This window comes from Apaloderma vittatum, unplaced genomic scaffold (assembly GCF_000703405.1).
Source record: "Apaloderma vittatum isolate BGI_N311 unplaced genomic scaffold, ASM70340v1 scaffold10706, whole genome shotgun sequence".
NCBI lineage: Eukaryota > Metazoa > Chordata > Aves > Trogoniformes > Trogonidae > Apaloderma > Apaloderma vittatum.
The window spans coordinates 41,481-56,763 of record NW_009720085.1 but is presented as its reverse complement, the minus strand read 5'-3'; the positions used below and the strand labels follow the sequence as shown (position 1 = coordinate 56,763).

Genomic DNA, 15,283 nt, shown 5'->3' with positions numbered 1-15,283 from the left:
GCGCTGGTTTTGCATGCTGTGCTGCTGCACAACGTGACAGTCCAGTACTCGCTACACAAGCGGTGGGAGAAGGAAGGTCCAGGAAAGGGGTGGGCTGGACAGACAGACAGCAGGCAGCAGTATGGTTTCTCCAAGGTAAGCCATCCCTACTGTGTTCTCCACAATACTCAAAATCACTTCCTTTTTAAAAGCCAAACTCTGCATAAAGTACATACTGATTTTACTTTGCTCAGCTATCCAGTGATAAACAAATTTATTTTGAACAATATTTGAGTCCGCATCTCTGCACAGTCTTTGATTAGCTTCAGTGCAGTGTCTTCTGATTTATTTTGCAGCGTAAGGAGAGGACCTTTTCTTACTCAACAAATAATTGCTGTATTTGCAAATGCTGTGTATGCTGAAAACAATAAAAAGTTAATGACTAAAAGCACTGGTTGTAATGAATTAGTAATACTGTTAGATTTGTATTTGGAGTTGATTTTTATTGTTGTGGGTGGAAGATGATCAATAGGAATATGTAATCAAGTTGTATGTGCTTTTCATCTCCTGAGACTCGTCTTGTAAATGAGATGAAGAATCTCATAGGACTTACCCTGGTGAGCAAAAACTAAATAGAATAATTTAGAATAATCGCTTAGATTTCTTCTCACTTTTAGGGAAAGCTACCAAGGACTGGGAAACAAAATTATACAATTTCTTAAAGATCATAAAAGATATCACTGCTCATATTTTGAGATACTTTTCCCATTATCCTTCAAACAAATAATTTTGTCAAGAGCATTGTAATTCTTAATGTACTTAGATATTGAATATTTTAGGACCGTGCATTTTCTCTACCAGTTAATTGGCTAAGCTTTTAAAGTACATGCTAGTTGGGATACAGCATCTTTGCTGAAAGCCAGCCTTCCACAAGATAGAAATAAGAACAGTAAGTCCCAAAGGAAATCATTTTTATGATAAAGAGTCCTAACGTGCTCCAGTAAAGGTGAGGATTGATTGTTATGGCCCATTGTTACTATAATTAGAAGTCAAACACCAATTAGCAGTTCCATTAATAAGATTAATCTCTGCAATATCTGCAGCTGAGACCCAGGGCTTCTGTGCAATAAGCCAGTGTGAATTTAAAGTGCAATAGCTATTCTGCACCAAAACACCCAGTCTGAATACTTACACCAGACAAAAGTAAAAAGCTCTGCCTCCTTTCGAGTTTTGACCTCCTACATACACTGTTGGTCTTTCTACATCTTTATAATTTCTTAGTTTTCATTTTGTCTAAACACATTCTATCATGATTAACTTCACTGATGGACATTGGTGCAATGCAGCAACTCTTCACATGACAGGAGTCCATGATAGAGTTGGGCATCATTTATTTACTTCAAGGTAGGAAACAGTACGCAGGTCAGAGTACGGAAACTGGAAGAAGGGCGAGATCAGAATACGAGTCACATACACTCTGTATTTCTGTGGGTACCAAAATCATAAGTTGTATGGTCATTCTTTGTTTTGATTTCATGAGTCTGGTCTTTTGCAATAACTGTCAAACAGAATTTGTCCACAGATAAACTCACACTATGCAAGGTAGAAAGCAGGCTTTTACAAAATTTAGTAGCAAGGAGGTAAAGATCATCTCTAAGTATCACTTACACTGTAACAATACTATTAATATCACCTTCACCAAAATTTACTCATGTTTGCCATCACTTATTAGCCAAGAGGCTTTGCAATGGATTTACATTCTCCTTTCTTCTTTTATAAAGGGAGACTACCTGATATCTTTGTGTATTAGAACTTTAACTGAATATAGATTTATGTGGAGACACATTTCAGCTGGAAAGCATTTAAACAATTCTTAAAAACTACAAACATCTTTAAGCTTGTCTACAGTAGAAAGAATTTGCTGGCAAAACTTTACAGCAGAGTAAGCAATGATACAGCTTACATAGTAGAAGACCTCCTTTGCCCAGGCAACATTTACCCGTTCCTAACCCAGAAGGTAGCCCTTTGGTATTTTAATCATCTACTCCAACAGGAGATGTGACAGCCCTCTGAGTCACGAACATCATTGTGTCTCAGCTGTTTGGCTGCATTCATGAGAACAGGACAGAGGCAACTTGCCAATAACCATAGCTCTCAGGGAATGCAGAGTCCAAGGCACACATCCTCATGCAGTATTTGTTCTGTTCATTATTCAAAGTGAAACACCTTTTACACTTTCTCAGTGTCCAGAGAAGTTGTGCTCACACCCCACACACTGTTAGGGTAAACGCACAGAGTTTGCCATTTCAGATCCTTCTCAACCATGAAATCCCAGCTTAACAACAGTCCAGGACATGTGCAGAAGTAAAGTCAAACCAATGTCCATTTGTGCAAATCTGTGCATTCTGCAAACCTCAAAAGCATACTATAACCAGTATATAAGCTCTATCCTTTCGAGTACACTAGTCCATATTTACCTTTTCAGACTGAAGTCATCCAAAGATCATCATTCACATCAATTCCCCAGAGGCAGCCTGATTGCCTTTCATGCATACAACAATTAAACACTGCTCTAACAAGCACAGCATCACCCCCGTTACGCCTGCCATGGCATGGGTTTTGGAGAAAGAACAGACAGAACTGCAGATGGTGAGCTGTCACCTATGAGAAATGGAAGAGATTCCTAGTGTCCCCACTAACACACGGCAGCTTTTGGTGGCATATCCCCGAGACAGACAAGATCTTGATGCTTGTGTTCTCAGAGTAGGCCTTGACACAGCCCACCTTACTAATTCTGAAAATCTCAGGATGGAAAGTTCTTTGGATATTTGAGCTCTCAAATGGTCTTAAGGACACCCAGCAGGCTAGATTAGGCTAACACCACAGTGGCCTTTCGTGAGCTACACACTCATGAATGCACAGCTACAGCTTTAAGCACAGAGCACGAGGCTACAGGCAGGCTGTGGAAAGTTTAGTCATCTGTTTAAAGCACATTTTGACTATGACCTTGTGAAGAAGACTATGTTCTTAAAAGACCTGACCTTCTTAAAGACAGCTAGATGAGTCTGAACTCACTGCTGGTTCTGCTTTGAGCAGGAGCTTGGTCTACAGACCTCCTGAGATCCCTTCTAACTTGAAACATCCTGTGAACCTAGATGTACTAATCAGCAGCACCTGGTTTACCCTAAAAGGAGGGTAACGGAAGGTTGAACTCTGTCTGAAGATGGTGTAAAGCTCTTCAGAATCCTAGGAAGGAAATTAAGTTAAGGCAAAGCTTTGTCTTCATAGAGACAATCATAGAGACAGTCAGGCTGGAAAAGACCCTTGGGATCATCATGTCCAACCATTAACCCTATTCTACAAAGCTCATCCCTAAACCACATTCCCCAACACCACATCTAAACAACCTTTAAACCCATCCAGAGATGGTGCTATCTAGCAAAGAAAAGCTGGGAGTAAGCCAGATAGAACACGAAGTGAGAGAGTAGTATGTCCTCTGTCCTTAGGGTCCTCAGAATGACACGCACCCCCCTCCCGACTTTTTGCAACCAAAGAAACTCTCAGAGGAAAAGCAACAAATGGTTAATAGACCATCCCGTTAAGAACTGTTATTTCTTGGAGACCTTTAGGCTGTAAATCAGTGTTCCTTTGGAGAAGGTGGAAACAATGTGACTGAAGTATAGGCACAATAACAAAGAGCATGTGAAAACAGACTGTGTGATCCGTGTGCCTGTCTCCAAAAAGCGGTACCCAGGACACTTAGTAAGAATTACTACTGGAACCCAATGAACAAAATACCCATAACTGTAACAAGGAGTCGGCATCTGCTGCTAACTTCCACTTGGCTTCTCTTATAAGCAGCATCAATGCTGGTTCAAAATCACTAATAAAACACTAAGTAAAAGGGGAATATGTCCACTGTCCTGGTTTGAGCTAAAACAGAACCAATTCTGTTCAGTGATTTTACTTTTCAGCCCAGTCTCTTCTAAGAGGCTGCACTTTCTGAAATTAGCAGTATGTTTTTGCAGACAGCATCTGCTGCTAGAAGTGATAATGCCTGATGTTTACAATTACTGCCAGGGATTGGTATGCAGAAAGGCTCTTGCTAATGCTTATTCCTAAGAGTGACCAGGGTCACTGCTAAATATTGTGTAACAAGTTGGTGGTTCTGGGAAGTAAAAGGGTCAAAGAAGTAAAGAGATCACACCTCTGGAGAGGAGTGTACAGGACAGGTGACCCAAACCCAACCAACAAAGTATTCCATTCAGTATATGTCATATTCAGTATAAAGCTGAGGAATCGTAGGGGTAAGGCCTCTTCTTCAATGGCTGATGTCCAAGGAGAACTCCGTCCAACCTTTTGCCTTTCATCCCAGATCCTGAGTTCCCGAATCCAGCTCCTACATCTGGTTCCCATCTGTTGCTGAGTCTGGGGCTTCCCTGGTGCTGCCTGCTCTGCAGCATCAGTGGTGACTGATTTTTTATATATAAAAGATTTTTTTATAAATTTCATTATTTTCCTTATTTCCTTATTAGTAATATTATTATTTTATTCCAGCTCTTTTAGTTTTCCAATCTGTAAGTCTCTCTGCTTTGTTCCCCCTTCTTTCCCATTTGGGGAGGGAGAGAGCATCTGTCATTCATTTAGTCACCGGCTGGCCCTAACGCTTTTTAGAGTTCATGATCACTGTCACTACAGTATTATCATCACTCTTCTAAGCAGCAGGAAGAGTTCTGATCCAGAGACAAGCTCTTCCAGTGAGTAACTTCTTGTAGGAAAACATGTTCATCTTGCAAGAGATGAATTCCTGGAGTTTTAAAGGCCAGCTGCATCATTCTGAGGGAGAAGAGGCAGGGGCAGAGCCCAGTATTGATAGTACCAATCCAGCAATCTGTTCACTGCATTTACCAGATTTTAGCACAGATCTGAAATAGTACTTTTTATATTCCACTCTACACATATATAGCCACACGCTTGCTGAGTTTGGTAGAACAAAAAGGTCTTTGCTTGTCAATGACCATTGGATTCATCAGTGTGAATGCACAGGTAGATTTGACTGAAAAATTTTTTTACTTTTTTTTTTTTTAAATCTCTGACAAGCATCCAAGGAAATCTGCAGAGCTGACTCAATGGATGTCAATACTAGAGGGTATTTTTGAAGCTGGCACTAATTGTAAAAAGAAAAAAAAAGATGCAAAACATGAAAGAGAAAAAAAAAAAACTTGCTGTATTAGAGCCAAGGATATTGAGGCCTGAAGAGATGGAGTATGCCTGTTCTTCGGTGTCACTTGCATTTCAAGATACAACACAGAGGCTATGTCAGGAATTCGTGACTCAATATGAAGCCAAGGAAATTCCTCAGTCCCCAGCCAGTAGTGTCTGGCTGTGCCAGACATGAACAGAAAAAGATACCTTTTTGGATATTTAGTGAGATGACCCAAGCCAGTTGTGGTATCTTCAGCTGCAAGAATCTAGCTCCAGCTCATAAAGCTTGTGAGCTTCAATTAAAAAACTTATTTCCATTAGGAAAGTAAAAGAACAGTGAGCTGCTTACTTGGCTATCCAAGTGAGTTTTGCTCTGAAAGAAGGCAACAGAGAGGAGTGTCAGACTGTAGTATAACCAGCAGTCAGAAAATGCATCTCAAAGCTCTTACAATGGTCTAGGCTCCTGTGTCACACCTAAGGTGTTCACTGATACTATTAGCACAATAAATTAGCATTACTTAAATTCTGCCTATACCCAAATGAGAGTTTTGCTTTATCTTAGGCTCAGGAGTAGGAAGGAGTTTCGAGGGCACATGGGATGCACACTTTGCTTGAGTAGAGGCAATGACATCAACCCTTACATGACATTTCCTGCATATTCTGTACTGAACATTTAATCACTACATTTGCAGTAGCCAAGGAAATATTTTCCTAGAGGCCAAGAGACCAACAGAAAGTTTCAACTTCAGCTGTTTATCATGCTGCTACTTCTCTTCTTCATCCTCTTTTCGGATCACTGGTGCCAAGCAGAAAGTAAAGTCAAGTTCTTTCCCCCACCAACAGGAATAAAGTCAGGTTTCTGGCGATGTGGTAGGGAGGTGGCTGCACAGGGTAAAGCATGCCAAGCAGGATTTTCTAACACTTCCCCCCTTATCTTCACCATAGCTCATAAAGTAACCAGCAGTTACTATGATATCCTTGCACATCACAACTCCCATGGCCCCAGCTTAATGCAAGCAGGTCACATCTCCTGCAAACTATGAAGTGCTAAAGCTGGAGGCAACTCCGGCCAGAGGCAGCGCCATATAACTATAAGCCCTGTTCCTGTAACTACCCAAACTGTAATTCTTATTATTCTGGAAAAGATTGCTCTCTGGTAGCAGGCATCGATTTTGTTCCATTGTGTACCAGTACAAAAATGATGCCAGCTAAGCAGCTAATCTATTTTTATACATTTAGGTCAATTATCCCATGAATTGACATATCTAGAGAACAGGATAAAATTTTTCTTTTCTGTTATTCCAAATTCAGCTCTGTGTCTTTCTATTTTAATTACAGTTATTGTATTGCTTGCTTATATTGTGAGTCAAGAATACGAAATAGGGAGAAGTGGTTATGCGGAACACATGCCAGATCCCAGGATGAAAAAGTGCACAGTGTTTTTTTTGATGGTTTTTTAACTTAGATAATTATCACACTGTTACATCTTCCTGGTCACAGATTATATGTTTCATGTAGTACCAGATATAGCAGACTGATGTAACCTGGCTATCCCCTATGGGACTGAATATTTAAAGAGAGCGCAAGAGCTGGTTCCAACACAAACAGTGTGAAAAGAAAGACTGGGCTGGTGCAATCACTGACAAGTACTGGAACAACTTAGCTCATGCTCAGATTTCAGGAATGCAATTAATTAATCACTACTAAGTACCCTAAAATCAAGTGAGCCATATCCCAGCTAATAGTCCACAATATAACGTTCACAGCACGTAAGTATCAGGCAATGAAGATGCTTATTGCAGTGCCAGAAATAATGTTTCCAGCAAAAAATTATATGGAAGATGAAGTAATTATATGGCATGGCAACAAGAAGAGCTGTACAGTTTACAGCTGAGCTGAAGATTTGTAAGACTATATTTCCAAAAAATACCTTCCAAAGCTGGAGACATATATGAACAATTAAAGATTAAGTGTATTTCTCTGTATCACAGAATTACAGAATGTTAGGAGTTGGAAGGGGCCTCGAAAGATCATCCCTCCAAATATCACTGAGGGATACACTTTGTCTAATATACACACTGTATATAATTACATTGTAATCAAGACAGCAGACAAAAATATACTAATGGAAAACGATGTCCTTTGGTTCTTATTCAGGAGAAAGCAGACTGTGAAACACTATTTGTAATACATGAAACAATCACAAAAGCCCTTCAAGATCACTGTTTTACAAGCTGCCTGTTCTCGTAGCTTTATAAAATGGAGAAATCAAAATCAGACTCACACGTAAGAGTGTATTTGGAAAAGCACCTTGAGTAAAGGAGTCCAAAGGCAAAGCCCACAGTGACTTCAGTGGAGGGCAAGAACTGGCCACTGTGGCACGAAATGAAAGATTGCATCAGCATTCTCCTCGCACACAGCAGTTTGCTCATATTTACACCACACTACAGGCTTCAAGTGTCTTTGAAAATCCATTTAAATTAACAACTCCATAGTTATCACTTGTGCAGACAGTAATGAACCTCAAGCGAACCTTGGGGCATATTCAAAACTGCTTAATTTTTGGAGCACCTTTGTAACTCTAAAGTAGATATTATAATGGCTATTGACTTGCTCAAACTTAGATTATTAGGCTAGATTTTCAGCTGGTTGAATGGGCACAGTTCCAATGACGTCCATTTACACCAAACAGCTCATCATTAATTCAAGGTCTTATTTGCTCCTTAATGAATACTTCCACTAGTCACCTTCCCAACGGCAGCTTTAAATGCTCAGACGTTACCTCCATGGTCAGAATCATCATACTCAAGAACTTAGTTATCAAAATAAAAATGCTTTTTCTCTCTTTCTATGAGGCATACTTAAGGTAAACTTTTTTAATCATTTACAAAACCAACTAAAACACCTCCTGTGACATAATTAACTAACTAGAATTATGCTTTCATACAGCATCATTTGCATATAAATATAAAATTTAACCACCCTAAGGGGACATTAAGGACAAAACAAAACACGAATGGAATTAAACAGCTAAACGGACAACACAGCCCTCCATAACAAGCATCTTTTATAGCTTTGTCTTTTTTCTTACTTACTGTTATTTCTGTCTGCACCCATCCATATATATATTGCATACATATATCCTGTTATTTTAAGATACTACATATATTTTAACATCTTTGTTTGGTCTTTTGAATTTTACTACGCTATCTCTGCACTTCTAAAACAAAGCAGGATACAAACATATCACTAAGTTTGTGCATCTTCATTTAACACATCACAGCTGTCAGAAACAATCAATTGAAAATACGTCAGTCTGTTCCTTCAACCACGCAACACTCACAATTTTTCAAAAGGATCTCAAAAACTCAAATTCTACAATTTTGCAACCAGATCTCACTTATTACTTCAGTGGAGCAGTTAACTGTCAAATACACAAAAGAGAACAATCACAATTTTTGATTACTGTTATCAGTATTAAGTAATTTAGTTTAAATACTTTAAAAAATATTTAGGAACTTGGTGAAGGTGAATTATCTCAATGAGAGTCTGAGGAACCTTAATGGTAGGCTCAGTAATTCTGCTGTGACACATGGGAGGTAAAAACCTTTTTCTACATAGCTGTTCCATGAGAAAACATCCTTCAAAGGGGCTACAACAAAACTCATGAGCCCAGTGAAACCAACAGGTATCCCCCAAGACTGGCAATCTGAGGTGTAGCCAAGTAACAACTGCATAACTCCAAATGAAAATACTCTATTAAAAATATTTTCTAGCATCTTTATTTCCTTTTATTCTGAGTACCTCTTCACATAAAATTTCAAATAACTACCTTGACTCAAATGTTTGTAATTTGGTTGTGTCAAAAAGCCACAATTAAGACACGGACATGAATATTATAAGAGCTACACAGAGTAAGAAATAGTTTTCACCATGGAAAGCTTATAATAATCCTGAGGAACAAAGTTTTGCCATTAGGTAAAACAAATTTTTCCTTAAGAGTTGAGCAGGTCACTTAAGATGCTTTTAATACCACCATGAAGTTCCTCATCAAATGTACCTTGGTGTGTCTTGCTAAAGGAAGTTACTACATACCTGGAATAAATTCCACTGACCATGTTGTGCTGAAAAGAGAGTTCTGCCGTGCTGGGTCCAGCAGCTTTGGAAATCAGCAATACGACCAAACCTCGCATCTGTAAATTATTTCGGCTATCATACACAAAACCACTGCAAAAAAGGAAACAAAAAAAAAAAGAGCATGTTTTCACAATCTATGTTCACTGGTCATACCAAAGTGAAAACAAAGACTCATCTCAGGCTGCCATCATTTCATCAAGTCTTTAATATTCACAATTGCATGGAAATAAACTGCAATTATTAATCATAATCTTCCGTCATCCGTTACCTGACACAATGACATAGTGGTATTGCAGAGAAACGCAAGTATTCGGGATTAAATCTTGTTTATTTCCAATGAGCAGCATATGTTCTGCATTTCATGCCAATGCATGAAAGGAGTATTTCACAATAATTCAATGTGATCTACTGTAACAGGAATGTAAGACCTTTCAGTTTGTTGTGTGAAGTACACAAAAGCCTCATACTTCAAGAGAAGAAAGGGAAGGAAGGAAAGGTACAGCCAGAATCTATAACCTGCGGAAAGAAAAGGGAACAGAGAGGTTTCAAGGAGACCGCGCAACACACACAACGCGTCTGTGTATTAGGAATAGGCTTTGAAGAAACCAACAAAAGACAAAAGTTAGAGACAAATGAAGTAGAGGTGGGCTGGTTTAAACAAAAGACCTATTTCAAATTTGGAGTCAGAAGTAAACTGCCCTCAAAAACGTATCTGTTGAAAGTAATTCTAAATTACCACTCTGCCACACCATTTCAAAAATTAACTTGTTTCAAAGCAAGCTTAGCTTTCCTTTTTGACTGCTATGTCCCCAGTTGTATTCTTCCTGCCCTTGTAAAGCCACTTTCTACTTCTTGTGTTCATCATTAAGGCTAAATAGGTAGAAAAAAAAGGATAATACATTCCAGATGTTATTAAGTTTGGAAAGTAATTTCCAGTAAATAAGAGCATATCTCTCTGATATCATCTAAATATTTGTTAAATAAATCATATGAAGAAGTACATCACAGATTACTAAGTACTTTGACTCATTTTATTCCAGAGTATAATTTTATCCCTAATCACTGAAAGAAATCAAAACAGAACAGTCTTTAAAACATCTGAATGAAAATATAAGATGTTGATCTTGGAAGTACATTTGAATAAAGAAAACAGTGATACAACCTCAAGTTTCATTTGGATTTATTTTCATTACATTTACACCATTTCACAGCACAAAAATATCTTCAGTATACTGGTTCATTTACAGAGACACATAAACATTTTTTTTTTAAAAAAAAAACAACATAATTCAAACAGCACCCTTCTGTGTGAAAGTTCCTGTGCTACTGAAAAAAAAAAAATAAAAATCTTGACTTCTTCAGTCTTTACAATCTTTCCTACAGCAATGGGGAAAAAGCCCAAATAAAAAAGGCTCTAGGATAAGAAGGAGAAGGTTTGCCCAGGTATCTGGTACTAGACAGCTCCTGGGCTTGACCTTCACACCCCTGCCTTAGTCCCGGGCTATAATACCTGCCCCTCCGGAGAAGCCCTGGGCTCACACTGTGCAGCTACAGCCTACAAATGCCACTAATGACTAATGTCAGAGGTGGCCAGTAGGGCTTTCTAACACAGCTCACAATGTTTTTATCTCTGCTGGGGTGTAATGAGCCAAACAAGGCCACGGCTTTTTCTTCTGTGCTTGTCTAATACCTCCATGTCCCACTGCTTCACCTACAGACAGGTGCACCCTCAGCAACACAGGCAGCCGTGGAGTTAGAGAAGGTATCAACTTCTGCTGAATTTCCAAAAGAGAGAGCAAGTGCCTACAGTTTCACACAGAAACGGAGCTTGGTTTAGAATCATAGAATTGTCAGGGTTGGAAAGGACCTTATAGATCATCTAGGTCCAACCCCCCTTCCATGGGCAGGGACATCCCCCACTAGATCAGGCTGCTCAGAGCCCCATCCAGCCTGGTCTTAAAAACTTCCAGGGATGGGGCTTCCACCACCTCCCTGGGCAACCTGTGCCAGTGTCTCACCACCCTCATGGGGAAGAACTTCTTCCTAATGTCCATTCTGAACTTATCCAGCTCTAGTTTTAATCCACTCCCTCTAGCTTTACCACTACCTGATATCCTATAAATAAGCTGAAGTTTTAAGAACCAACCTGATACCAAACGTTTACAGCCAAAGCTGAAATTTAGCCAAAAGCACTAGCCACCAATCTTAATCTGCAATAATGCAATAAAATGTTAATCTCTCTTAACAGAGCAGTAAAATGCAAAGAGCAATTAACACGCTACCTTACTAGCTATCTTACAATAAACCAATTAAAATGTTTCTGAAAATTAGAACACAGATAATCAGTATTTGAGCAGAAGACATTCAGCACAGATTTTAACACATGAGATTCAAACATAACTTCCTGAGGAGAAACCATCTCAAAGCGCCACCAGCTCCAACTTCTTCCATCATCTAAGAGCCTTTAAGAAAAATAAACAACGAAAATCAAAACAACAAAAAAACCTCAAATAACACAGCCCTGCCTGGCTAAAACAGTATTTTAAAAAAAAAAAAAAACACAAAAAAAAAAACAACAAAAGGAAGATACTACATAGCTTCCCAGAGCAGAAATGATTCCTGTCTTAGACCAGTCCCCTTGTACATCCCAACCACTCAAACTCAGCTTGCACAGCTTAGAATTCCTCCCAAGAGCATACGCTGTGGTCCTGCCATATGCACTTTTATTTTGTTTACCAGGTGCATGTAAGTGAGGGATTTTAAGGAGTAGGGGACAGCCGCTCGCCTTCAGCAGTCTCTAAATTTATAACATGCATACCTTTATTCTTACCAGGCACACAAATAAATAATTTTCTTACCATGTTCCAATATACAGTTTACAGAATGCAGCCAAGAAAGTCAAACACTCAAAACTCTATAGGTTTCCAAAGTCAGAGACACAGTGAACATTAAACTAGCCAGGGAAAAAAAATAAATACATATAATGAATAATATATAGTGTGTCTATATCCTGTACACAGAATTCATAATTGTTTGTGGTAGCGTAAGTATTTCTCTGGCTTGAACTTCAGTTGACCACATTACTCACAACCACATAAGTTACACAGATGATGCAACTAAATACAAATATATTTCCTCAACACTATTTACAACTCCATCATTTTTAAAGAAAAGTGGTTTTAGGGAAAATTGCCGTTTTCCACATATGTGTGCTCAGAAAATCAGAATGCCTTATTAAATGCAGGATCCCATGAGAAACAAATAACATTTTTTAAAAAAAAGAACCCCTTCCCAAAATACAGCAAATTATGGTGATATGATCAGAACACTTTGGTTTTTCATACCCAGCAGTCTACAGCTTGCCAAAGGACATTACAGAAGTAGAGAAGAAAGGTGTTCACCACAGGATTACAAAGCACTTTAAATAAGCCACTGTCTAGATAGACATCACTAGAATTGAGGCACTACAGTACTTTTACCTAATCCAGACTGGGCGAGGAACAGATGAAGAAAATTACTTGTGCTGAAAACACTTGAACAGTTTCATAGCAATAACAAGTGTTTAGAGCTGTTCGGGGGGCTTGCAACACCGCTAGCCACGAACATCTTGCATTCTTAGCAGGAAACTATTAATGAGAAGTTCAGCTGTGGGTGAGGGGGAAGAACATTAAAAAAAAAAAAATCAAATAGCGCAATAATTAGGAGCAGCATTTCTGTCATTTCTACACCCAATCATATGGCCGATATGTTGCATCTGGTTTGGATGTAATTTTAGACAGCATTTTCTATGAACTACCAAACCAGTAGTCCAAGTCTAATTCCACTCAAAACATGACTGAGGCTGTGTTACTGACATGTAACAGGCCCACACTACAGCAAACGGCATTAGACTTGAAACAAATAAAGCCCACGGTGATCATCCTTCAGACACTAGAGACTACTGCAGCTCCTTGACATGGCTTCAGGGGTCACATTCACATTCTGAATTCAGCTCCCGAGAGATATTCTTGCAAAAGTAACAGCTACACAAAAGTCTTGCAGATGGTGCAATTAGTCTTGATGGGTGTGTGGCAGGAGACACGTGCCTCTAGGGGGAAAAAAGTGAACTAAAAGCAGCTCAAGTGAAATTGTGCACACACACACACACAAAAAAAAAAGACGTATCAAGCTGAGACTCTTTTAGAAAACCTCTGCTGAACACCACACGTACATCCACAGGGTACCCAAAAAAGAAACATCAGCCAGATTTCGTTTGCTCTGTGTTACAGCCTGGGTATCCTGCAAGTTTCATACTTCATCTGCAGGGAACTGTGCAGCAAAGCAAGGTAAGTCAAACACTTCTACAACTCAGTTTTGCCAAACATTAAGAATTTTGAGGAGGAAAAAAAAACGAGGGGGGGAACAAAAAAAAAAATCAAAAAAACATTTATTCTAGCTATTCTCCATGTGACAGAAAAACCCATGTGAAAACCAGCAGATTCAGTTTTAAACACAGAACACACCGAAAAAAAATCATCTTGCAGCGCAGGGGAGAAGCCCCGAGCTCCAACACATGCGCAGTGTGACACCGTACAGGCACAAGAGACTCACACCACCCACTCAAGCAATGACACTGGCTAGTAGCTAATGTGCTGCAAATTACACCTCCTACTACCAGTCTTCTGCAGAGGATAAATCAAGCAAACATGAACATTTCACTTAATGCTTTGTGTATTTTCTCCACATGTGCAGCCATTTCGGTAGACTTGCAGTGAAAATATTCACCTCCAGTAACTGTCAGGTGTAACTCCATAAGTAATCTATACTTGCATTTAAAAAAAAGACTATTTATTGTAAGCAATTTTTTGACCAATCTTGTTCAAATACTACAAAGATTTTAGGTTATTTGTGACAAAATCAGCTAATTTCTTCCCACATTTTGTCATTGAATTAAACTCTTGAAATTAAACAACAGAGAGGAAATACAGCAAATACAACAGTTACTGTAAGCAAGACATGGACACGGGAAATTTCATGGCACCAAATCAGAGGTTTTTTTTAAAAAAAAAAAAAGCACAGGCAACTGTGAAATCAACTGACTCTGCAAGTGGGTGTAGGAGAAGAGTATACTTATGAGTAGCCATGCTAGTTCAAATTTAACCCCTAAGAATATGGAAAAAAATTCCAATTAAAACAGACACGATGGGGAATTTTGGAAGGCCCAGAAAGGAGCAGGTAAATGCTCTGCCAAATGTTTTTTAGCATTTCCAAAACGTTCCGCTCATGACCGAAGCAAACAAGCTGGAGAGTTTCCAGCCCTTCCACCAGTTACCCCAGTGGGAGCCTCCACCAGCACCCAACACACCGGGTGTTCGCTCTGGCCGCCCAACTGCTGCCAGGGGCCCAGGTGAACCCATCACTCTCCTCCTCTCATCTCCACTGGCGATTTTACTGTTCCTTTCCACACATTCTACGGAAGGTGTCCCACTGATAAGATCAATCATTTTGTTTCAGGTCGTACACGAGCTCTGTTTAGCTACAAGGGGAAGGAAAACAGAAGGAGGCACAGGGTGGTAATCGGCCATTCCTATACCTTCCCACTTTGGGTATCAAACGACAGGAGGGGAAAAAAAACCAACGAAAAACAAAAAACCAACACACCTGTTCACAGAGCTCTAATAAAAAGCAGCTGGGAAAGTCTGTAACACAACCAGAATCAATTATGTTGCTGAAAAAGATTTATAAGCCCAGGATATAGTCATTGAAACCACAGGCTAGTTTTAGGCTGAAACATAAACCATTCCAAGAGAGAAACCCTTCTATTCAAACTGGCAGTCCCAGATGTGACGACATAAACACAGTTTAAACCTGTAGCATCTCAGGAAAGTAACAACTATTTCCCTTAATATAAAAGAGTTATCAGGATGCACTCATGGATACAGGTGCAGGTACATTTGAAAAAAAAAGCACTACACTTTCAAAA

The 15,283-nt window shown here is 39.2% G+C and overlaps 1 protein-coding gene across 1 annotated transcript in view; it reads right to left on the bottom strand.

Moving 5' to 3' along the window:
- Nucleotides 1-14,804, bottom strand: part of LOC104275052 (decaprenyl-diphosphate synthase subunit 2-like) — a gene marked incomplete at its 3' end in the record, with an annotated part of 50,470 nt that extends 35,666 nt beyond the window's left edge. The window contains exons 1-2 of the mRNA XM_009870894.1: nucleotides 14,575-14,804; nucleotides 9,280-9,411 (exon numbers count right to left, since the gene is read on the bottom strand). Of these exons, the coding sequence (XP_009869196.1) occupies nucleotides 9,280-9,411; nucleotides 14,575-14,804 (362 nt within the window). The remainder of the gene's footprint in view (nucleotides 1-9,279; nucleotides 9,412-14,574) is intronic.
- Between the last annotated feature and the right edge of the window lie 479 nt (nucleotides 14,805-15,283).